General features: G+C 42.9%; 1 protein-coding gene across 1 annotated transcript in view; it reads right to left on the reverse strand.

The window, feature by feature from the left end:
- The window catches only part of ADAMTS2 (ADAM metallopeptidase with thrombospondin type 1 motif 2), a 190,439-nt gene that overhangs the window by 24,263 nt on the left and 139,709 nt on the right, over positions 1-26,467 (reverse strand). The window contains exons 5-10 of the mRNA XM_026063320.1: positions 22,059-22,142; positions 10,671-10,827; positions 9,652-9,757; positions 7,854-7,997; positions 6,135-6,267; positions 4,529-4,642 (exon numbers count right to left, since the gene is read on the reverse strand). Coding sequence (XP_025919105.1) covers positions 4,529-4,642; positions 6,135-6,267; positions 7,854-7,997; positions 9,652-9,757; positions 10,671-10,827; positions 22,059-22,142 — 738 coding nt within the window. The remainder of the gene's footprint in view (positions 1-4,528; positions 4,643-6,134; positions 6,268-7,853; positions 7,998-9,651; positions 9,758-10,670; positions 10,828-22,058; positions 22,143-26,467) is intronic.

Genomic DNA, 26,467 nt, shown 5'->3' on the forward strand with positions numbered 1-26,467 from the left:
GAGGAAGCTTAAGCCTCTTGCAGTAAAACATTCCACTGCTGTTTTCAGCAGTTCTTTGAAACAACGGCTGCAGACGCCAAAACAAGAGCCAGTGTGTTCCTATGGGCTTAAATCATCTGTGAGTTAATTTTTCAAGAAAAGACTTGCAGATCTTCCTTCGGCATCTCTACTTTTTATATCAGGCAGCAACTGTCAGCCCTTTGGTGCGTCTCCTTGATTGCTTGCCCAGTTAYCTGCCAGGCAGCCCCTCCTAGCGTGTTATGGCTGGTAGATCCTACCAGGAGAAGGTTCTTTATTTATTTATATTTCCCATCAGATGCAGGCCAGCCTGCTCTGCTCCATCTGTTCAAGAATAATTAGTTGCAAGGGACAAACTGAGAGCCGTAACAGTAAAATGYACCCTGCAAGCCAGTAAAAGTTTCTTGAGTGGAGAATCAAGTATTCTCCCTGTTTCTGTGGTGACTAACACAGCATACACTTATCCATCTGTCTCCTGTCTCCGAGAGAAGCTGAGGTCAGCTTTCTCAGCGGGAAATTATCTGGATTGCTTTGAGCACACATTAGTGTACCTTTTTTCTTGGTCCATTCTTCTTCTTAACAGTATCTTTTTATTTCAATATTTAATCAATCCCTTCCTTTCCTGTTAGACAAAAAACATCTCCAAGTTCAACTCAGACACTCTCAACAAAACGGTGAAAGTAAAGAGAATTGCTAGGTGTGTGCCTGGACCCCGGGCATYGGTGCCAAACTGAAGAGCAACATCAGCTCAGTTGGCACGGGAAGGTCCTGGGTTCTCACCTCTCTCCAAGAAAAGAAATAAAGGAGTGTCAGGTGGTGTCAACCTTTGCATTAGTCACTGTAGCAAGCAGATGGGCTCTAGTATGCAATCTCCTTGCATGAATGACTTTATTTTTTACTTCTCTCTCATGGAGAGCAGTTAGCTACTTCAGCCAATATAAACCTCTCCCCAGAAGAGTCATAGTTTAAGAAACAGAACAAAAACTGATGAAATGTTTCTAAAGGTTCCCTGGCTTAAGAAGCCTGTGGCTAACAGTGGCGCTTACAGAACTGGATGCAAGTAAATCATCAGTTGAAAGCATATGATTTTTTAATCCCCAGCTATGCGAAGCATTAAGCTTTGCACAGTTATGCCTTATCTGCACATTTTACAATAGCAATTTATGGAGCACCTCTCAGTTCACATTGAGACTCTGATCTTACATGTGCTTAACCTTGCACACTGGAGTTAACTTTACCCACTGGACTTACTTCCTGGAGGTCCATATGGCCATTCAGAATGCATAGAATTAATTGCAAGTCACTGCACCATTATTACATTGCACCAGAAAAATCAATACAGTTTTCCTTTTCCTAATAAAACATTAGTCTGGTTTAAAAAAAAATCAGGTTTAAAGCAATGTAAAATATTTTATGTATTCCCTTCAAAATTCTATAAAAAATAGTGATTTTCTTCTCTGGTTGGGAAGGCAGAAGCCAAGAGAATAATTTATCTTACTGTCACTAAATCCAGCAAATTACTAGTTTGCTGCCAATCAACATAATGTATCTGGTTGTTAAATGCCTCTATTTGCATAAGGAGATTTATTAAAAAGTTTTTGAAATTGCAGAACCTCCTTCTTTTGGCAAATTCTTTCAAGCAATCACTACATTCATAGTGAGTTTATGCAAAAGCGTTTAAAAATTAATAGATAAGAGACCATCCCTAAAAACTCAGAGCTTACATATGTTTACATAAACACACAAATGTGCATACGTGTGTGTATATATATATATATATATATATATACACACATACACATACATGCACGCACACATAGAGAGCATTAAAAAGCCAAATCTTCCTCCCATTCCTAACGCTCGGTGCCCGTGGCCGGGACACGGGCAGGGCATGCAGAGACGCAGCCACTATCAGCGCAGCTGCTGGAAAGGTGCCACGAATGCAGCGTCTCCCATAGGTGTTCCTGCCCCTTGAGCTTCAGTTGGGAAGRGGGCAGGCTGGACTGGCTTCTCCTCAATAGCATCAGCTAAATTTGGAGAGACCAGTTATCAGTTATCTGAGTACCAGGCTTAGGTGAAAATAGCTACGCACCGCAAGCCGTGTTAGTCCCCAGAACATGACTTACATTTCTGGCATCCAGTCCCCTCGGCTGCTGCAAAGCCAGGATGTTTCTTGGACACATCAGCAGTGTTTTGATTGGTCTCAGCTTAAAATAGGCAATGGGAATTAGCGGTATGAAATCATGATAACTACATGYCTCTAAAGTGGGAAACAAATGGGACTTTTTGAATCAACATCTTTAATTGCTTATGTTTCTGTCCATTTCTTCTCTGGCATTAKTCCAAAGGAAATAGTGGACCAAGCTTGAAGTTATTTTCCTCTTCCTCGAGCGCTGCTGAGATATCATGGGAAATGTATCTTAAAGGAAATGGCCACACAGAAATTGAGTCCCAACTTTCTGCAACACACTCGTTTTACAGTCACAGTCCTTTCACTTCGGAGTCTCTGGTATTGTCCAAATCGATGAAGAGAATGAACAGAGAAAGGCCAAATCAAAGGGAGGGATGACAAGGCAAAGAAAAGATGGAAAGAAAATCATCTGATTTSTCCGTACTCAAAAACACCAGCAACTCCTAATAAATACACTGGTCAAATGTTGAGCTTGGAAATACAAAGTTAATAGTAATACTTTATATCTCATGCTATTTAAAAAAAAAAGGCTTGGCTCAATCTACTGAGTCTTATCTAACTAAACGGCTTTTATTTTATATGATTTTCTTAGGTTCTCTTGGCAGGTTGCAATAAGTCTATTTATCAAAGAAATGGGACAGCCCCTGTGGGAATAAAACAGTTACAGTTCTATCATCTACTAAAACTTCAGGATGTGCACATACTCCCTCACATCTCCACTGAACTAAAAACCTGGCCAGTCTGCCCAGTGAGCCAAAACCTTGGATCCCAAGTTCCAGTCCAGAGAAAATTTTTACAGCTGAGTTGCATAATATCCTGACAAACTGTTTATAATGGAAGCACTGACTGATCCTTAACTGTATGGTTACAAGTTCTTTCTTTCTTCTTGTTTCTGTTCAAATACTAACATGAAAAAAYGGATTGGTAAGTAAGTGAAGCAAGAAAACGCAATATAATTGTATCTTTCTGGAGTTTCATAAGCATTTCTAATGCAAAATCAAGATCCAGAAAACTGGCGCAAGCCAATCTAAAGAAACTATCTAAGATTTGGGACTGTAGTTTTAAAATGTTATTCATATGCTTTCACACCAGCAACAAAGCTGTTATAATAGGAATAATCTGCAGAAGAGAAAAACAAAAGGGAATGGCTCGTATAGCTCATGGCTTGCTGGGAAGGAATTTAGCATTACACRGTGTTTTCATAAAAAAGACGTTTCAGACCACAACAGCAGCTGCTAATATGGTTCATTTGTCTCATAAATGATGTCACCCATTGGGGTCTACAAAACGCCTTTCCAAGCAGTGACATCTTCTTCCCGCAGGCACCACACTGAAAGCTCAGTGAAGGCAGAGTTTTTCAGCAGTCTCCAAAGGTTTGGGAGTGCAGAACACTTCCGAGCACAACGTGACAAACCCTAGGAGCACACCTCTGTGGAAGGGCACCAAGACCAGCAGCAGGCGCAAAGCAGTGCCCAGCGATGGGAGCTGCTGCACCCTTGCCACCTCGCCCCTTCCCTCTGCAGCTCCTCCTGAGCCCCAGGACTCCCATGGGATGAGCAAATCCACCTCCGGCTCTGCCCTTCTCAGCCGGTCGTGGCTTCTCTCCCCACAGCCCCTGCCTGCTGCACGTTGGTTCTCTCTAGCAGGCGTTCAGCTCCCACGTCCATCCTTTCCCTTGGGCCAGTGACAGCGGCCTCAGTTTGACCACAGTCTCCAGGGACTCGTTGCTCTCTGCASGCACAGCACTGGGGACAGCAACAGCACGGATCTAAACACAACCCCTCCTAGACCTCACACAAGTCCTTTGCCAGTGGAAATTCCCCCCTTTTTGGCTCTATTGCAATGACTTGCCAAGAAGCAGAGTACGAGCCTCTGCTGGGCGTGCACTGTGCTGACTTGCCCGAGCAGCGGGTGCGGTGGCTAGGCAGCGCTCACGCGGAGCACATGGGCACCGGCCCCGGCCTCCTCTCATCACGCTGCTGAACGGCCGTATTTGCATTCTTGAGTTTTCCCCACATCTTAGCTGACTTCAGATTCTCAGGTAAGTGTTTCTTTTGTCAAACTGACTATATCTCTGGCCAAACCGGGACTTGGGAACTTCTGAGTCCTAACACAGCTCACAGTGAGACTTTCCCAAAAGCTTTATGAAAAAAAAAAAATCATTCCCCAGTCCTCTGTTTTCTGCGTTTGTAGGAATGAATCAGGAGGAGGAATCCTGCCTTTTTGCCCTCGATTCTCAGAGTAACATCCCCGACTCTACAAACACCCAGATTTGAACACACACAAGTGTGCTGGTACACGCGCAGCAGCTGCTCTCACCTTTCCTGGCGCGCACATGGTCCCGTCCAGCGGRGGCCCTTTTTTCGTTTTGCAGAAGTAGGGGTTCTCGGGATGGCTGCACCACAGCTGCTTGCAGGGATCAAACGTACGGAACTGAAACACAGGAAAAGTCAGAGTGGACACTGCCTCGAGAGAGCACCTGCTGCAAACTCAGCTAGAAACTCTGCAGCATGATGGGGTTTCCCTTTCCTAGCTTTAAAATGGCAGATGTTACCACTGATTCCTGAGGACCACTAGTGTGTCTGTGGATTGAGCAGAGTTGAAGGCCACTTTCATGCAAAACGATCAGTGACTCCAAAGTGAGATTCTGCCCACATTTGATGGAAAAATGCCATGTGCAAAAATGGTTTTATACTAGCAGCCAAAGGCAGGCTGGGCAAGAGAAGCTGGCTACCCTGGGTGATAAGACATACACTGATTTTTCTTACAGTTTCTCCAAATGGTACTGCTTCATTTGGCAAGCAAAACAGAAAATACTTGAGTATTCAGGGGGGAAGGAAACAAGCTGCTCAGACTGTAGCTCAGCTGTTGTGATCACCTTCTTGGAGGAGGGAAATTTGATCTCTCATTCATTGGATCCTGATCCTATGAACAATTTAGTATTTTAGCTATCCTACGACAGCATCAATAGGAGAAAATGAGAAACGCCCATCACACAATATGCTAAAACATGATGCCTCAACATGCTCTTGGCTATTCTGAATAAAGAAGGATTAAAAGCTCCCAGGCTCCAGGGCACTGCTATAAGAACAGACCCTCTCTGGCAGGGACATTCTCCCAAGGCAGCCTCAGTGGGAACCGTGTCCAGACATAGTCCTACAGCTGATGCTTTAGAGGTTCTCATCCATTATCTGGAGACACTACTCATCCCACATATCCCTGCAGCTGAGAATCAAAGCAGAAATGTTATGTGCTAGCAGCTGCCGCACCAGCTGAAAACTTCTCTTTCCATTTAATATTTTTGTCCCACTCGAGGGGCTGGAGGTGGGAGGCACAGCTTTCCTGAAGAAGACTCTTCTCTCTGAGACCAATCCACTGAAAATTGCACTAATCTTGCCTTGTTTCAAATTTAGACTTTGTCTCTTGTTTTCCTGGCACAAGAAAGCCAATCGTATCATCAAGGGTCCTTGCAAAATGCGCTACTCGCTGTCACGCTTATTTGCGCATGCTAGGCATCAAAACGCATCATACCTCCCATAAAATTGGAACATAAAAGCGTAGAGCCCCGCATTAGCAGTACGAGATGTGAGACTAAATCCTCCTTCTCATTTGGATGGGAGTTCTGTAACAAAATAACTAGCTGCCAGCAATAGGAAGCTCAGTAATAGAGCAAGCTCTTCTGCTTGAAGTCTAGAACTATTTATGAAACTACAGCATAATCATTTCTGTAACTTCAGTTTTAAAAAAAACGGAGATAGTTAAAATAACTTATTTGTCAACATTCAGCTGTTATTTCCTGCTTAAAGTTAAGTGGGCACAACATCTTTCCTTGCCGGCTTCACTATACAGCCCCTATTAAGGACATTTCAGAGACACTTACAACACTCCTGGATGAAAAATAGCAGAAGCCAAGCTAAGTACTCACAGCTGTGCACATCATGTAGCCCAAACCAAAATCAAAACGGCACTGCTCATTCATGGAGTAGTGAATTCCTGGCAGCTGAGGAAGGGAAGGCCAGTCATGTTCGAAAGGATCATCACGCAGACAATCATAGGAACTGCAACAGGCAAAAATTACAGTAACAGATGGGGCTGTGAGACTTGCAGTGTTTGTGGTTTCAGCATCTTTTTGTTCCAAACAAAACACAGCCTACAATTTCTCAGACACTGGTCATAAAGAGCAGTTAATACTGCAATTATGCTCATGTAAACTTAATCATGTTGTATCCACCTTTAATAGATTCTAGCTATTTTTTCTGAAGCTTCTCCATTATCATTTCCACTTCGCTTGCAGGTAAATTCCTATCAGTCTCCAGGCTCCCTATGTGAAAGGGATCAAAGGAAGAATCCAGATGAGACCAAGAAGAAAAGAAAGTTTAATTAATTTTCCATTTGTGGAATTTCTTGTTGCCTGCAACTGTCTTTCAAGTCAAGTTTTAGAAGCGGAAGCCAAGAGTACTGCTAAGCTTGCAACATTGCTGCGCCCTTGCAGAGAAGCAGGGACTCACTGACAAGCATCAGTACTTGTCAGCCTGCATTAAACACTTAGGCTTGTCCCCTGTCTCCATCTCTCCTGCTAGCTCTCAGTTCCAGCCACCATTTCTACAAAGCTTCCTTTCTGTGTGATGAACCTGGGAGATTCTGCTGTTGTCCTAAACAGTGAGTATATGTGCTGGAATCATATTTGGCTAAGGCCAAAGTCTCTCTGATAATATTTTTAGTCTTTATTGCCATACCTAAGATATCTAAGACAATTAAAAATATTGACAAAAAGACTGACTCTTTTCATTTCAGGCATTTTGCTGCATTTTTTCCTACACATTATCTGTTTTTGCTGTGTATTCTGCTAGTAGTTTCCCCATATTTTTTGCATGCATCTTGCACATAGCAAGGGGAAGATCTTTTCTGTAAGGAGCAAAGATATGACTGTAAAATCAAAGTTTGTCAGCTAACTCAGATGAAGGTCTAGTGCCTGAAGGGCCATGTTCAAAGAGAAGGCAAGGGACATGGACGAAGCTGTTAAAAGAACTGGAGAATAAAATGGTTTTTGCGTTTAGGGTACTTAAAGGAAAAGTAACCACTGAAAAAGAAGGTCCAGAACCACACGGTTTCTTTAGGTATCTCTTAAAGCTAAGAAAAGCTCTGAGTGCTTATAAAGAGCAAAATTTCCCCTTTAAGCAGCACCATCTTATCATTGGCAGGTATCATGAGCAATGAAGGGCTCAAGCCAACTATGGTAGCCATACGAAACGCACCAGCGCCACTGAGGAGCAGAGGCACTCCTCCAGCGAGCAGTTATACTGGGGAGGGAGGAAGGTTAGCGGCGAGGCCAGCAACAGTGCCTTCCTGTAAATCGAGGGAGGAAAGCTTACATACATCAACTTAGAGAAAATGACAGATGTCAATTAAATGAACTGAGAACGATTCAAAGCGGACTGAAATCGAAGTAGTTGGGAACTTGTGTTATTACTTGCAATTGCTGGGAAAGCATCTTCTTCCCGATAGGATGGGTGGGGGGAAGGTTCTTTGTTTTATTTAACTACATTTGAGTAACCAATAAAAGCATAATGCAAAAACGCTACGTGCAGAATTGTTCTTACATGCTTCCTAGCCAAAGGAGAGAGGCAGCTAAACAGCTACTCACTGGAGGTATCGATTCAGCTCTTGCTGGCTGCAGCGAGACCAGTGGAAGCGGTGAAAGGCAGCTTGCACGAGGGGGGCCATGATGCTTCCCAGACGGACTTCGTCCCCACATCTGTTCCCTTGGCCGTCGTGCTCCATGCCCAGCCTACACCGCACGGGAGAGAGCGAGCACCGTTACATCGCAGGGCAGCTCTGAGGGCCCGGCGCCTTCAAATCCCAAATGCCACCAGCGGCCAGGGGCAACCAAGTTCTGAAGTGTCACCGTTCTTGTCCATGGGAGGAAAGTCATGAGAAATAAGGCTAGCCTGTAGTAGCTCCCACACATGCTTACCCTTCGAAGTACTTCCACGTGATTAGCTTAACCTACTTTCCAAGTAGACTAAAAATGCCTTCTTTGGACTTCTCTGCACATACCTACATTTGTGAGTATCTGTACCTAAATGAATCCATTTCCGGATTAAGGATCTAGTGTACTCCCCAAGAGTATTAACAAACAGACATGTATTCATACGCCTACCTGGAGCTATTCAGTACTTAACGTAACTTATCTAACTTAAAAAAAAAAAAAAAAAAACCACACATTAGCCTAATTTGAATTAATTTGCAATTGTAGACTAGTCCTTTGTGTGGAATAAAAAAGGTCCACTGAGAGTTAGCTTAGACTCACTCCGGCTGTTGCCCAGTGGCAGTTCCACATTCCAGCCTGTTTCACACACAAACAAAGTGTCGGTGCTTTTAAAAAATTACTCCAAGTTACAGGTATCTTTAAATTCCTTTTTGGCTATATTATGAACATATTTTTTCCTTCCCCTTGTTAGGATCTTACATTGCATTCTTCTGTGGGCACTCTTTGATTAACATTGGCGATATCTTTCCTTAAATTAATCTAAACTAACAGACTGGAGCTCAATGTGATTTCAGAGGTTACAAGCAATCTTCAGTGGTATCTCTTCAAACCTGATTGTGTATTCTTTTTAATCCTAAATCAAAAATTCTGGAACTAAATACCATCTGGGTATCAATTCTACGTCCCTGTCTAATTAAGATATATATACAGGGAGATTTTACAGATTTTGGCAATGTTTTTTGTTTAAAGCCCTCAATAATTTCTGATACAAAAAACAGGAAATTGCCTGCAGACTTTCTTAGGGAAAATATAATAGATTGAAACTGTTTGGGGAAAGCCTTCTGCGAACTGTTATTCTACCAAGAAAAAAAAGGGAAATAAGTGGGCATTCTCTGCAAACACAGAAACCAAAAGGCTCTGGAAGAAACCAAAGCTCTAACAACTACTGCCTACCATCGGTTCTAATCGCATCCATAAATAAAATAATTGCATTTTTTAATATGAAATATATAGAATAGTTATAATGTCAGTGCTTGGCACCTTGTTTCTTTTCAGTATTGTATTTTTTAGCAGAGGTAACATATACAGATGACAGGTTTATTTAATATAGATTGCTTTTTATGAATCATGTATTCCACTGACTCAATTCATTTTTCATCAAAATAAATACTTTACATTTCCACCAGGAGACTATAATATATCATTGAATCTAGTCTCATAGCAGCACTGGAAAGCATTTTGGTATTATTTCTTTTTTCCATTTGAAAATACCAAAATACAAAGTGATTACAAGGCTTACATAAGGTCATAAAGAAAGCCATGAGAGAGCTGAGAACTGAAGCTAGGGCTAACCCTGAATGATGTTTCTTAACATAAACTGTATCTTACCAACGACATAGATATTTGTCAGTACCAAAGACATCATAAGGTAAGACACAGGATATCTACTCACACATGTCCAGTTTCATGGGCCACCACAAATGCAGATGAAAAACCGTCTTCATGGTTGAGCGTGCAGCTTCGAACAGGATGACACATTCCAGTGACTGGAGCGTAGCCTGTGAGAAATACCGCACGTCCCAGAAAATGAACAAGTGCAGAAAGGCAACGTCATGAGAAGCTCAAGTACAAACATCTCCGTCTTCCCCGCTGGGGCACAAATACAGTTGAAGCGCTCCTCTGGAAGGTAACAAGAGACCTCTGCCCCAAACGTTTAATAATGTGCTCCCTCATCTATAAAATATGTGAAATGAGTCTGTCGAACAAATTGAACTATATTCATGGTTCACCGAGACACTGTTATCTCCTCTAGGGCCATTCTGCACCTGGTCTCCTGCAAGTACATGAGGCAACAGGAGGAAAGGCGATCGCAAGCTGCTGTGTGCCAGCTCATGAGCTGGGTGCAATTCCAGCCCTTTGGGAATACACGAGCAAAGCCCCGGCCCTGTGCCGCCAGCAGACCCGGCCAACCCAAAAGGAAGAGGAAAGCCCATAGATTTATCCTCTCCAGTGAACAAACCTGATATCACAGGAGGCAGAGCCCTGAAAAGGAAAAAGTAGGGGACTGTACTTGGCCCTGCCGTTCCAGACCTCTCTGTAACAATATATCTTGGCAATCCCGCTGGAACACTGCAACAGTCATTTGGAGACTTTTTAAACACAGAGTCTATTCTTTAATCTTTGGGAAATTTCAGGAGTGTTTACACAGGGATCCCGTTTGTTTGGCTTCAGTAAGAGCAAAGAAATGATCCAACAAATAATTCTATTAGTTAGAAAGGATAAAATAATAACTGAAAGAGTTACAACAGCAAATGGCTATGTGCAGAGCTCTTGGGTTAAAAAACAGTGTTGACCAAAACTAAGCAAAGAATACATGATTAGATTTTGCAAAATTAGCTTTGCTAAGTGATGAACAGAAATGCCGCTCAGAAGTCTTGACACTTACACAATAAAACTTGATGCACATCTTACCTTGCATGCCAGATGGACCAAAATCCTGCCTTGTGAGGAAGATAGCATGGTCGTGGTATTCTGCATGCCCAGTGTCAGGTTTCTGTTGCAAGTAGGCCCAGCGACACACGTTCTCCAGACTTTGCGAAGGGTTCCCAATCTCTATTAGACTCATGGACTGGACATGCCCAGGAAAAAAGACAGCAATTGTTATTAAGCTTGGGCATTTTTTTCCCAACTTGTTCAGGCACTTGATCAAACACTCCATTTCTATTAAAACTCTGCTCTTCATAAAGAGAAAATTATGCTTCCGGAACAAAATTTACTGGATCAAAAAAGTAAAATAGCTTATATCCAAGGTTATATTAAATATGAGTTCTGTCACATGTTCACAGGCTAATGAAAGAAAAAAGCAGTGTGGATTTTAATGACAAAATGATATTGTATTGTGCACTATGCATTATTTCCATGCCATCCTGGCACCAGTTTGCACCATCACTTCCAGCCGGGATATACCCTTTCTTACCGAGTACATAGCCCCTTTTGGAGCTGCAATGGCAGCTGGCCAGCTGAGACTGGTGCCAGGTGGGGAAGGGTAATGCCTGTTAGCCAAGGGAAGCAAATGGGAACAGTGGTAGACTGCAAGCATACAACCATGGTTCATTAGCCAGTTTTGCCATGCAACCGAGTTGTTAAGGCTGTTTCGTCGGACCCTTGAATGCTGCTGGATGTTCTATTAAGTGTAAAAATTACGGGCGCTTTTTTCAGCTGTACTTGAACCATTGCTTTCAGACATGGACTTTCCCAAAGACTGTCTTTTAAAGTGCATTTGACCATCGAGAACACAGCCCAGGTAATGCCGCACTCTGGCAAGCCATTCTCCCTGTAAACCACACATTACGTGGGTGCTGCACAGTCACTGCATAGCCGATGTGAACGAGCTAACGTGTTAGGTGTGGTGCAAAGAGAAAGGTATTTTGAAGTCCAACTATTACATTTGCTTTTTTGCAAAACAGCACTTTTTTGAGGCTTCCCGGCAAACGCTATTTAGCATTGTGCATAATTAAGACTTAAAAAAGCTTATTGTATGTGGGATGCTATAAAATGTATGACTAATTGACCCACCCCAGGCCTTCCAGGATTTATAAGAGCTACACATGTGAACTCTGGCTTTTCATTTGCAAAAATTATATCACCATGACAACACTGTAATCATAACACAAACCACTACAATTTAGATGCCTATACTATACTATAAGCATTTATCATTCCACAATACTTACTTCAGAGCAAAACCTAGCCTAGGCCAAAAATAAGAGAAAAGAAATACAGCTTATGTTTAAATACAGATGTATTTGATGTGTCCTCTAGCTGAGTACGCAACTGAGTACCCAGAGCATGCAGTACATGAGAAGAAAAATCCTCAAAGGGCGGTGGAAGAACAACTGGAATTGATAAAAGTCTGCCAAACAGATCTGGTTTTGGCAAAAATGGGATATTGCAATTCTGCAAATGTTCAGAAAAACAAATTAATAGACCAAATAGAGAGACAGCTTAGATTCTGATACCACTGTGGAACGAAACAGTGGTCATGTAATACCATGCCTGATCATGCTGCTTCCAGCCATAATTCCCGTGGAAATAGAACCATACTAAAATGGTGGGACAGTTATGGTGCCCTTCTTGCATCTGCATGGATTTATAAGAACACACTTAAACAAACTTTGWCTGACTACTAGAGGGTATAATCCTGACCCTTTAAGCAAAACTTCCATTCAACTAAACAAGATTGTGGTTTGACCACTGTTGAGGTCTTTAGCTTTTTTACCATTGATGAATGTTACTGTCTACATCATCTCCACCCTCATCTCGTGTCTCCAAAGCTTCAGAAGAGATATCCCATCAAGATGCCCACTGAGAACTCCTACCGCAAGATTCCAGAGGGCAAAGAATCTGATAAAATGAAGTTGCAAAAATCTCAAGACATGTATATAATGGAAAAATTGTTTGCTAATAATTCTTTTTCTCATAATGACCTCCTATACTTCCTAGCAAATAAGACCCATCAAATTTTATAAGATGCTTTGATCAGTAAACACACAATAAGAATGCATTACTAACATGTACTTTGTTTAAGGGTATCCAGCTRTTCACAAAGACATCTCTGCATGATCAGCAAACAAGAATGGAATATAAAAAAGACAGTAATTTTCAACAAATAACCACTATTACAAAGTTTTCCTCTGTCATCTCTTCCCTACCCCTAAACTGAAAACTTTGCCAGTGGACTACAGCTCAAAAGCAGACAACTAGGTTTAGAAAGAACTAAAGCAGCAGCTTGCAGCACTTTTCTGACCAACACTGAATCTGCCATGGAGAAGAGATCAGTCTGCTGCAGCGTATGCAGCAGTTCCCACAGTCTAGGCCCTGTGCTGGCATCTGGCATTAGCTGACAACTGTTTTCACCATCTACTGAAGTCCACTATGGAGAACCACCACTAGTTCAGTCCAAGAGCCTCTCAATGCATATTTATCAAAAAAGCGATTTTGGAGTTTCTCTTCAAGCAAACAAAAGGGAATAGAACTAAATGGTTAATGTGGAGCATTGTGCTTTTTTGCATGCAACATGCTGGGGAAATTGAAGAAAATCCATCTGGTATAAGAGGGGAAACTGAAAGCACAGAAGTCTGTGAAACATGTTCCAGCTGAAGGCCCCACTTCTTTGCCAATGACATGATTTTAACATAAGAAAAGTGACACATCTAAAATTCAGCCTTACTGCTCTTTAAGAGTAGGAAATGAGGCACCCCATAGGAAATCAATTATTTAAAGAGTCCATGCGCTTATTACAGAAATGCATAGCAACTCTAGGTCCTACGTCAGTAAGGAGGAATTCCAGGGAGTAAGAGGAAAAACTCCATCCACTTGCAACACAAAATTAAAAAAATTTTTTTTTGAAAAACCCAACCTATATTCAAAGTCCACAGAGCATGAATAACATCTGTCTACAAATCCCTTCTCTTTCTTCACCATAACATAGCAGCTGAAAAGAGAAGCCCACCTGGTTCCTAGAGCATTTTCACCTGAATATCCACTTTCTGCAATTTGTCATCGACTTCCAAATCAGACGGGCTCCAGCACTACTAATAGTGCTGCTGGCACATTGCTGGGATCTTCCCACGCTCAAGAACTCTAACCGGAAACACCACTTCACTATCTTGTTATCCAGTATCAGAAACCGACAGCAACGGGTAAGCGGGGTGTCACCATCTGCACTGGGATCTCCCAGCTTTGTCCTGAGTCGTCTGCCATTCGAAGTGGTGCAATATCAGAACGGCGCCTATGGCGCGTGGCCAGGGAACTGCCGGTCTGGGATCCGAGTTATTGCCTCTGTGCTAAGAACTTACCAGTTGCACTGGTTCAGACCAAAGACCCACGTAACACATCCTTGACTGACAGCAGGCAACAGGGGGGCCAAGGGAAGGGAATTAGAGAGGAGCAAGTATAGAGTGATATTTCCCCCTGATAATCTCTCAGGCCCTAGTGGTCTTTGGCTCAGGGATTTCCTTAGCCAGGCATGATGTTTTTATATTGAAAAGCTCTAAAAGGATTTTTATTCTATATGCCTGGCTGATCACTTTTTCTGCTGCCTACTCCTTTGGAAATAAATCCTGCTGTCCTGCCAGAAGGGTGCCTAGGAAATCATGGGACCAGACAGTGCTTGCCATGAGACAGGGCAGATGTAATGTTTTTGAAGGATGTTGTGGTCAAAAATTTGCTCTTGTAGAGATACCAGATAACACTTGATAATATTTTCCATTGGAAGTCAAGGGAATATTCGCCAAACTCAGAAAATCCCAGCCTCATACTAAATGGACAAAGTGAATGGAAGGAGAAGGAGGAAGAGAGGAGAACTGTGTACAACAACAAGGACTGCAAGTAAAGGAAAAATCCCTCTCTGTCAGGCTGTGAACAGAGAAAGGTTGGGGACTAGCAGGCAAAAGCTGAATATGGAGAAAAGGTGTATGTGTTACTGTTGGCCAGGAACAGGCCCACGCTGCCAGGAACATGCAAGTCCTGCAGCTGGCTGGGAGCTAGGACCTGGCTGAAAAGGACCTCTTTTCCAAACAGGACAGCAGGCCTGTGGAGAGCATTACTCAGCTGACCAGTGGGAAATCTGCCAGTGGAAAGAGAAACTTTCCTTCTCACAGCAAGRAAAATCTGTGGGCATTTCAGAGAACTGCTGATGGAAACAGACGGAGATGTTTGCCGAGAAGTGGAAAGGCCTTGGCCGAGAGAACCATCCCTACATGGGGAGTCACCACAGAGGGCTACGAGGACAGTCTGCCCTACAGAAGAGCTTGAGCCTTGCTCTGCGAAAAATGCATCTACTAATGCCTTCCATTTTCCTTCTTGTCTGATTTTGTCTTCACTTCTTCTCTACTTCTCTTCCTCCTTGGATGGAAGCAGCAGAAAAAAAGAAACAAAAATAGAAGATGGCTGAGTTGCAAATAAAATAATTACAGTTTCAGCAGGCAAAGCAGGGCAGTAAGAAATGGTTGAAGGCCATGCTACACAGATCCAGATGCCTTAGAGCTTTCTTTGTAGCTGTCTTGTCTTTCAGGGAGTTTTCAGTGTGATGTTCTGTTCTCTGTTAGGAGAACAAGTCATTTATGAAGCTGTACTGGAAGTTAGCCRAATTTTCTTCAAATACTCATGCAAATAGTTTGGAAAATAAGAAATATGCCAAATAATTTTAAGAATTTCAAATGTAAGGTTTTCTCAGAAGAAAAAATTAGTCTATATTCTACCCAAACTTTTCAAGAATGTTCAAGTTGCCAGTGCATGTAAAAGACACTACATCAAACATATGATGGCAGCTTTCCTTGACCAAGAGTTTTATGTATCTGCCATTTGGTGTAACTGGCTATGACTTTTTGCAACGACGCTGATGAGCAGATACTTGATGATAAGAACACAAGAAATTTAAGCTGGTCAGAAGCTTGCCGGAAAAGGACCTTTCCTAACTCATCCATTAGGTGGTGCTCCAAGAGTAACAACGGGGAAGGCTTTGCTGCTCCTCAGGAGCTCCAGAAGGAGCAGAAATACACTTAACTTGTTAGACTTCAAATTATGGTGGCAAAAGTTGGAGCATGGCACTGCATACACTTTGGAGACAATTTAAAATATAACTTTCCCTTCTTGAATGGGTAACGTCTCTACAAAACACACTGTTTACATTACTTCTACTTGGCATTTCTATTGTTTATTGTATATTGGATTAGATCATTTATTTCCTTCTGTCACCCTGAACGAGACAAGCAAAAAATAAATAAAAAGAATTATCTAGTGTCCATGGCAACAGAACTAACCAAAATATCTCATTCAGCAAACTGGCATTTCGCATTCAAAGGATTTCTAATGCTTTCTTATGGCAGCAGTTTGTAAACATTTTTCAGTCTCTAATTCTGTATAAATGTAAGCAGATCAGGAATACAAAGTACTGTTTATGCTATCAGCCAGCTCTGCACTCTCCAAGGTCCCAACAAATCACACTGGAAAATTACAAGCTATGAGTCCAATAAACAAATAAGGCAATTCTTCAGTTTATCTAGATAAAATTAAGAGGGACAATATCTTTCTCTCATCTTTACCCCTGCCCTAATCTAAACATATAAAAATAGTGCAAAATCACAAGCAGCAGTCAAACTGGTAAATAATATGTAGGTCCTGGCCTTGCAACTTAGCCTGTGCAGAATCAGTTACCGGAGATACCAGAGACTGGGGTCAAGAACTCTATCTTCAGACATGTTTGTACAGCACATTGCAAGATTAGGGCTTGATCCCTGCTGATACTTTTGGGCGGTCCACAATGCACATAATAAAGAGCATTCATAAACAAGAAAACACACACACAAGCAGGTTATAGTTCCCACCTGGGAAAAGTGCAGCAGTTCTGCAGGCTCTTTCCAAGCATCTTCTGCACCTGCTGACATCAGTGGAAAACTAAGATACTCAACAACTCACATTAGTGAGCATCTAATTCAAGCAGAGGCTGAGAGGGCTGGAACTGTTCAGCCTAGAGAAGAGGGGGCTCAAGGGGGATCGTATCAATGTGTATAAATATCTGATGAAGGTGGACTAAAGAAGATGGTGCCAGACTCTTCTCAGTGGTATCCAGTGAAAGGACAAGAGGCAATAGGCACAAACTGAAACACAGGAAGTTCCATTTAAACATAAGAAAAGACTTTTTTTTAACTCTAAGAGTGACCAAACATTGGAAAAGGTTGCCCAGAGAGGTTGTAGAGTCTCCATCTTTGGAGATATTCAAACCATCTGGACAAGGTCCTGAGCAACCTGCTCTAGTTGACCCTGCTCTGAGCAGGGTGTTGGACTAGATGATCTCCAGAGGTGTCCTCCAACCTCAACCACTCTGTGATTCTGTGACTCTACCGTACAGCTAACTCCCTCGCCATGCCAGGAAAAGCTGCTCTCAGCCTGCATCTACACCTCTCCCACGACAAGCAGACATGAGCGGAGCAGCAAGCCTTTCCCACCAACCAGGGTGCCAGAAAACTGGCCAGGTCAAACGTGGTTTAAGGAATAAGAAGCCCGGCTTGACCTTCCATCCCTGCTGCTACCCTCTGGGAAACAGAGAGAAGAAGCTGGCACAGACCAAACCACTGCTTTCCAGCCTGGCTGAACTGAGAACATCTTGCCTGCATTCATCATGCTTAGCCATGAAAAGGTCAGAGTGCAGAGATGAAGAGAGCACTATTATATGAAAAGATCAGAGGTAAAATCTTGTCCCAAATGAAGGCAGCAGGAGTTCTCCTAACAACTCAGACATACATGATTGAAGAGTCCTTCTCAGCTGAACAGCCGCATCCTGCAACATTACAGGCAACCATGTCATACCCTGAATTGCCGTCTTAAAACCACTTGTTTTTTTTCCCCTCCCCTACTCTGCCCTGGTGGTCAGGTAGCTCTTTCAATTTGGCCAAATTAACACATGGCCAGTGTACAACCATTTGTCCTTGTGCCAACCTTGGCCTCTAACTAAGGTAGATTTTCCCTCCCTGCTGGTTGCCATCCCCAGCTGCACTCAGTGTCCCTCATCCCATCCCAGCCCACTCCAGTCTGAACACGGCCGACCGGAGCCACCCACATCATGTCAGGTGAGGACTCAGTGGTGCCCTGCACAGCCACGTTTGCACTACCCAAGAAGCAGCTCTCATAAATCCTATGTCGCGCAGGCGGCCCATATGTGAACGTTCACAACATTAACCGATCCCAGGCAAGACTTTTAACGGAGCCAAGAATTTACCCAGCGGCTGCATTTATTGAAATGCTTGCAGTTCCTGCAAAAGTCTTGCTGAAACTTTTTCGTTATTAACTGTATTAATTAAACCCATCGCAGGTAATGTGTGTGCTTTTCTCTACCGCTGTTTACGGGCAGTTCATCTTTACACAAAGTCACCATTGTCRAAGGACAGCGTGGGGGGCTGGAAGCCAGGAGTTTATGAGTCCTGATCCCCAGTCTGCCAGTGACCTTCCGCGTGGCCTTGGAAAATAACACTTAATGTCTTTGTTTTTTAGCTGTAAAATGGGAATAATAATCTTTATTCGTCCACCTCAAAGAGGTGGTGAGAGGACTTTATGTGGTGCTTGGGATTTAAATATGTTTCCAAACAAATTTTATTACAACCAGTTGGGTTTTGTTAATCCATTTCAGCTCATCTCTTGCCACCTCCCCTGCGTTTGGTGACACTGGTTGCTTTATTTCCGTGAGTATTCTAGAGCTAGTTGGATTTCAGAGCTGTTACAACCAAAATAAGTCTAAATGGAATAGTTTGCTTAAACATTGAATTATACTCTTCTCAAATGTATCTGCAGTTTCCAAAATTTGAAACCAATCTTCCTACTACTGCAGTCAAAAAAGGCAGAAGCAAGCCACCTCTTCTTTTTCCCATTTGAAAAAAAAAATGCACTGCACTTATCTTATTTACTTCTTTGCAGTATCCCCCCACATCAAAAAAGCCTCTGGTTTGGGGAGTCAATGAAAAGAAAACGCTTAAGAGAAATCCACAGTAGCTCCTGCAGCACGGAGCAGCCTTTGCAGGACATTTTTCTGTGTTATTYGTGGAACTGGTAACTGAGTGGGCAGCTGCCCAGCACAGTTGAAGTCCTCACATCAAGCCCTGCGGTACGTCAGATAATGCTGTTCGTTTGCTCATCATACTAAGGGAAAAGTGGGGAGTCAGGAAGGGCCTGGTAGCTCCAGTCACAGCTTGTCCCCAAGCGCAGCCCACACAGTACAGCTCTATCCTGCCCTTTCCTCAAACACATCCCTGTGCCATCGTCCAACGCGGTGCTCTTTTTTAACGGTATCAACCTGCCAGACTCGCTGCTCAAGTGCAGAGACAATAAGCTACACAAAGTGTTAATTCAGTAAAATGGTTTCAGATTTCTTGAACTTGCCCATGAAGTAATTTCAGCATGTCATCACCATGGAACATCTTCCTGCACTCCAGTTATGTTTTTTCATCTTATTACAGAAATTAATGAAAGTATTGAAACTTTTGAATATACAGCTGTGTTTATTTGAAAATATTAAAAAATAAGTATATTTCAAGGAATGGAGTATGATCAAGTAACAATCATTGAAAAGCTGGTTGCTATGCAACCAAAATATTGTCCATATTATCCTTATCAACAGATGACATTATATAAAATAATATAATCCTCTTTTTAAAAAAAATAATAGAGCAAAAAGCTGTTTAGGGGTGGAGAATTTGCAATAGCTCACAGTACTGTCATAAACCTGAAGGAAAAGCAGTACATCATTGGTACATACTTCACCAATTACAGAACCATAATGCAATTATTATGATTATTTATGTGGCACCCTTGACAATATAYATAAATTGCCTACAATGAAGCAAATGAGCCTGAAGATATCAGCTGCAAGGTTTCAGAAGCAATGCTTACTCAAACAAGATTCTGGGATAATATTTCCATACCGTGAAGCCAAGCAGGCTGCTTTGTTCATATACTGTCTTGTACATGTACCCTTTCTTTTACTATGTACTTTGAATATGTATTTCTGAAAAACGTTAGTGCTGCTGTATTCTAGCAGGATAATAAAATATTGAAGGTTTTGTTCTAATTCCGCAGAACAKGTCCAGAAGATAAGACCTATACACCCTTCTCCCCTGCCTCTCCACTGCCAGATAATCCCAACGCTTTGAAGAGAAACCTCCTCATATTCTACTTCCCTTTACTAGACTTCTGATCAGGAGCTCTGGTCAGGAGCTTTAAAATGTCAAGATAAAAAAAACTTGGTTCTTATACAGCTAAGGCATGCAGAGTCCACACCATCAGGTGAAGGAGCTCCAAGATGATACCTATTACACTTACTTTACTTTYCAGAAAGCCATAAAGTGCCTGTAGTGTAAATAAGAATCAGGTGTGGAAACGCAAGTGGCGTTCATGGTCATTTAAGGCTATCTTGTGATACTAGAATGGCACCTTATTCCATATAAAGTCCTGCTGAAGCCAGCAGGATAACTCAGGAACTAAAATGCTGTCTACTGTGGACTACAGATCTAGAATCCAGAAACAGGTCATCTGCAAGCAGATTATATAATGCTACCTGGAACAGTGCAACCTGTTTTCATGTTGTGGCCAAAGACCCATCAAGAAGTGAAGGTTTCCATGTTCCATCCCATGCAACCCACTGCCACCTAAACCACTAAAGCACAAATGCTACCCCTCTGAATAAGATTAGTATGAGATTAATATCATTCAAGTTGTCAGTAGATAATGCTTTATCCTTCCCACAAAAAAAAAGATTCTTAATGTGGAATAAGGTCTACTGTAGCTATAGTCCTTCATCAGAAAAATAGCAGAAGTTTTCAGAATTCAGACTGCTACCAGTGCTGATCTGTACAGCTAAAGATGGGTATACATAACAATTATGAAATACTTATGGGATTAAGGACAGCAAAGAAGTGACTAGCCCCTGTTCTTACTCTGCTGGTTTCTGCCACTACCGCCATATCTGATTTTTTTCGAGAAGTATTAAGCAATCTGCAGTCCCTCAAATTGCTGTCATCACAGCAATCAAGAGGATTTTATTTCATAATTTAATGCAACTATACACACCAGGAACTTTGGATCACAAAATGGCAAGAGAGACCTCTTTTACCTTTACGTCTGTTCAAAACACTTAACCAACATCTACGTCACAGTGGGAAGAGAGAAGGAGGATTGGTATGTTTAGCTCGCAGATGGAGAAGCTCAGACAGAATGATTTACCCCAGATCCAGGCAACCAGTCTCTTGCAGAGTCCAGACTGGAACTCAGAGCTCCCTTATTTGCACCAGGGAACTAAATTCTAACTAGTGTCGAGCAGGGCAAACTGGGGAATGTCAGTGGAGGTGCATCACTGACATTGAGTTGACTCTCCGTTGACAKCATTTCAGCAACTTGCATAACATACGTGGAGTCTTGCAGAAACGAGGATTATTACAGGAATATGCAAGTGACAGTAACTCCAGTCACAGAAAGGGACATTAGATTTTAACACTCTTCTTTGAGCAGCTGGGCATGCTGCTGTACTGGAGAACACTAGAATTGTCTGTCCTTAACCAGTAACGTTTATCGACATGCTTGAAATGCCCTGTTCCTGTTTCCATGGAATTTGATGTTGATTTGGCAAAAATAGGACATAGGTACTGAGCAATTCAATATTTTTGAAAACCRTGCAGCATTTAATTCTTCTTTATCAGAGTTTTGCCTGGAGAGTAACCCCCTCCATGGAAACAGCAAGAAAACACTTGGAATTCTTAAATATAGATTTGATCTGCAAGGCTTTTGCCTTCTGGCCCTTATCCCACAGAGCTCACGCTTAACTTTAAGCACATGTTTAGTCTCACTAGTGTTAAGCACAAGTTTAAATGAGTTCTTGGAATGAGTCTGCAGCACTCAGCATCTTGCAGAACTGATCTTGCACGTGTTTATTGTTACAAATACAGAGTTCTACCACAATACATCACATTTCCTTTATGAACCAAAGTGGTCATTACTCCACTATGTTTCATGAATTATTGCAAACAAATCTGAAACGATAGACTGCCAGAGCTAAGGGGCCACTTGAAACGGCACAGAGAAAATCCAAAAGAAATTGCAAATTATTTTCCTAGTCTGTATTTCACACAATAAACAAATACATGTACCCACAAATGCAGATTCTTTATCAAACGTGAAGTTACTTACATTCTTGGACCTCTAAGGACAACGTGCGAATTAAACTATGAAACCAATACACATCACCAATAACTATGTAGGTCACAAAAGCCTGAATTTAAGAGATCTCAATTCCCTTTTAAACGAACCTTTACTTACCTTTCCATAGCTCAGCAGGATTATCCTCACCAGGACAACGTTGATGTGAGCACCCAGGGACTCGTCGTGGTAAATTTCATTAACCTGCAACAGAGCGTTCACAGTTAACCACGGCCTGGGCAGTCAGTAATTAAAGCACTATCTTTTATGCACTGCCATTAAGACACAGATCACTTGTGATTAGATATAAAAAGGGCAAAATTCCACTGACACAAGAGCGTAATTTTCCCTTTCTAAACTCGAAAGCTCCATCACAGTCTGCAGACATGCAATAATTCAGGAACCCATTTAAAAGCAATGCAACACCATGAGAGACCTGGTGTTCCCAGGTATTTAAGCTGCAGCCTGAGGAGGAGCAGACTGGCCYGTGCCTCTGCGCTTGCTGCACCCCGGTGCACCCGTGTGATGCAGCTGAGCGGATCTAACAGCACCCGCTGCTGCACCGGGGAGAGTCACGGCTCTGCCCTTCTCCCTGCCCAGCGCCCGGCCGAGCCCGGAGCAAGCTGCTCCGGCACACGAATCTGAGCAACAACCGCAACAGTTCTCTGCTGGGCAGGACCAYGCAGGGGAAGGTGGAAGCGAGCGGAGGGACAGGCTCTGCCGCTGCCTCTTTCACGAGAGCCGTTTGCTAGATCAGCTCAGCTGCATCGTGTAACTCCTCCATCTGGGACTCATCGAATGACATCCTGACAAGAGGCTCTGCCTCCCTCAAARAGCATCGGCGGCTGCCTGGGCTGGCTTTATTTCGAGTCAAAGCTAATCAGTGTTAAGCTTTGCAAGTAGAACAAAATTCACAAAATGCCAGCAAATAAAAAAAAAAATTCTTTTTTTTTTTTTGTACGAGAGCTACATAACTGAACATGCACATGGGCAAATCACCCTAGGAACACTGAAAAGAGAGCTGTAAATATTTAGAGGGAAGAATGAAATGTGGATATATAAAAATTACTTAGGAAGCACCACTGCAAGCAAGCCAGGCAAACATTAACTTTTAAAAAAACCACTTTAGATAACGGGTGATGAAGAGATGCCTGAGACTATTCATTTGAGCCAAGGTGCTCAGCCAAATGGCAGGAAATTAGCTTTATAAATGAGAAGAGGCAGATGAGATTCCCTGCAAGGCCGGGGTCTTTCCTGAGACCTCTTCCCCTATCACCAAGATCCTTGATAAAGGCTGCACCAAACTGGACTGCTTTATGGGCTGCACACAGATTTTACTTTTTCCTGCAAAAATAGATTCACTAGTATATGCTAATAAGTAACTTCCAGAATACTTTTCATTAAAAACATAATAAATAATGCCCTGCTTCTTTGGTCCGCCTTAGCCCTAATGGCTCATCTTTTATTTCTGTAAAAATCATTAAAATTAAATGCATCAGTGTAGGTTCTAMCAAGCAATCCCCACTGACATTTCGAAGTGAATTTTAAGTCTTTTTTCAGTATCTTTGGAGAGAAGAGCCTAACTTTAGGCCTGGTAAGAGTGCAGGTTTTCAGAAGTCCTGAGCATCCTGCATTGACAGTGGGGGACTGCTGTGGCTCAGCAGCGGCCGCAGGCCTGGCTCGCGCACCCGCAGGGTGGTCAGGCCCGGGGACGGGGACGTGCTGCAGGACACCCCGGGCTGGCAGCGGGGGGCCAGGAGCCCGTCCTGCCTGCGGCTGCCTCCAGCGGCAACGCTCTCGCTGCAGGGCAGAAGGAGTTGATCTGTGCAGACTGGCTTGGTAACCAACACYGCTGGAAATTAGATCATTTATTTACATGGATAAGTGAGACTTGAGAAGATCAGCTTTATATTCCTGCATTTAAGAAATCTTTTTCTTTCAGGGGCATTACCGAAGACAGATTATGAAGACGTAAATCCTGGATGTGCATTTTACTTTATGAAAAAYCCTTCACCCAGGAAAAAGACCCTGGCGTGTTGACAAGGATGCTTCATCGTGATTTTTACTGGCCACCCCCCACACTCCAGGGCATTACCACCACGATGCAGGGATATTAATTTGCCTAATCCTTTGTGTACTGGAAAGAGAATACATGCATCTATGAAGCTGAAACAGGCTGTAAATTCTCTATATGTGAAACAAATACTGYGCACAAAGGCCTGTGTATAGAAGCCACTAAACACAGCATGTAAATAAGTACTTAATTAGTTCATAACACATAATCCACRCTGCTGCGCACCACTTTCTCATTAACTTCCAGAATTTAACCTAAGCCTCTCTTATCAATGCCGAAGCAACAGAACAAGCGTATCACTGCTGCATGCCAAAATGAGACTTGGCATGCGACTGCTGACGGAACAGAACGGAAACACTGACTGCTCATGCAAATGACATCTAACAAACAAACTGTGAATCAACAGAAACGCGCGAGCATTGTAAAAAGCTGCTCGACTCTCTCGGGATGCTGGATTTTCTGCAAGACAGTAGGTCAGGTCAAAGTCCTGGATCTTCGTCTCATTCGTAAGGACGAATCCAACCCCTCTTTGCACAGCAGCTGAATTGAACCTCTGCCCCTTTCTCTGAGCTAAACGGTAGCCTGACTGGTAGTGTCTCGTTGCACATAGATAATACCTTGAAATAAATGCACTTTTTTTTTCAGCCTGACCTAAATTGCACCTGTGTGTTACTGGAAGTTATTAAAGAAACAAGATCCAAGGGATTGAATGGTGAAGCTTAAGTGCTCTCGACAGTTCATGAGAGATGCATACATGGCAAAGATGTCTGCAGACCCTGGCTTAGACTCTTTAAACTTCCACACGTCATTTTAACAGGAGTGCAAAGTTTCCCTAATGGAACTGATAGCACAGAACACAAAATTACCAACCAATCTGTGAAATYGGAAAGCTCCAAGCTCTTCCCCAACACAGAACTGCTGAATTAAATGCTGAAATGTTGTTTCAAGGCACAGATAGTCAGCCAATGGATATAWATGTTCAGATATCTGCATAACAAATACACATGGGCCTGAAAATGATTGCATAGTACTTCTGCAGCRCTGTACCTCCATGTACTTCAGTAGGACATCCAGATTTATCTCTGTAAAAGAAAGATCTGAAGTGGATCTGCTGTTTGGTCTTGGCTCAGTAAGAATCACAGCCCAAAATTATGCTGCTGCATAGGAAAAGAGGGTGCCTGAAGAGCAGCTCAGAATCAAAGCTCCCGAACCGAAGCAAGGGAAGATTTTGTGTTAAACCTTGCTAGATGTCCCACAGAGATCCAGCACTTACAGARGGTGATGGAGAAGGCTGGGTAAATCTCGAGGAGTTCAAGGTACGGTGAAATACTGTAAAGGGACTTTGATAAAATTACTGTAGGTCACAAACTATTTTGGGACAACTCAGTGTCATGGTTTATTTTTCTGGAATATTTAGATCAAAACAAAACAGGCACTTCTATCTAAAGGAATAGAAGTTGTTGTTCAGAAACCAGGCTGGCACAGTTTGGTGCCACGTAAGGAGAACAAGCACTTTGTTTACTTTCTCCTCTGTCTTTCTCTGCTTATTTTATAATTCTTCTGCCCTAAGCAAATTTGAAGCCAACACAGTAACCGAGTAGAATACATGAAAAAAAACCAAAACTAAAAAAAGCTAAGCGTTTGTGAGGTGCATTATGCTTTGTAAAAGAAATACTGCAAAGCTTTTATTATTGAGCAAAATGGGGCCCAATCCTGAGTTTTGAAAACTACTGCACTGCAAATAATAATAAAGAGCCTGCAGTTTTGCTAGTCTTGCTGCAGGTTGGGTTACCTGCTGATTGAGCTGGCAGGACTTTTAGGGAAAGTCAAGCGGTTTCCTGAATCTCTAATGAAGCTAATGCTCAACAAGAGAAATAATATTACGCATACTTTGGCAAGCCACAGGCAAACTCATTCACACCGTTTGAAGAAGCTCCCGGCTTCGCAATGTCCGCTAACGGCTGCCACGCAAAGGACAGGGCACTTCATCGCAGCACGGCTACGGCCCGCTGAACCCTAAATCGCCGCGGAGCAGCGTGCTCCGAGCGGTGCCGCCGCGGGGCCGTGCAGCCGCCGCCGCCTCGGGCTCGCTGAGCGCGGAGGCCCGGTGCCTGCCGGGCGCCCGGCACCTGCCTTCTGCTGCCAGCAGCAGCTGTTTCAAATTTCNCGCCGCCTCGGGCTCGCTGAGCGCGGAGGCCCGGTGCCTGCCGGGCGCCCGGCACCTGCCTTCTGCTGCCAGCAGCGGCTGTTTCAAATTTCGGACAAGGAAGCGGCAATGGCRCGGTGGATCCCGAGCGCAAACTTCTGCAATCTGAGCCCTCCTAAAAGCGTTCCCCTCTCGCTTTATTTTCTTCTGCRTTCCCACGTCAAACACCACTATCCTCTTCCACTGTCATCACCTCCTTTACGCTTTCAGAGATCCCAAACTAGCATTTCTAACATTCCCAAAGCTTCG

This window comes from Apteryx rowi, unplaced genomic scaffold (assembly GCF_003343035.1).
Source record: "Apteryx rowi isolate R43461 unplaced genomic scaffold, aptRow1 scaffold_2, whole genome shotgun sequence".
Lineage (NCBI taxonomy): Eukaryota > Metazoa > Chordata > Aves > Apterygiformes > Apterygidae > Apteryx > Apteryx rowi.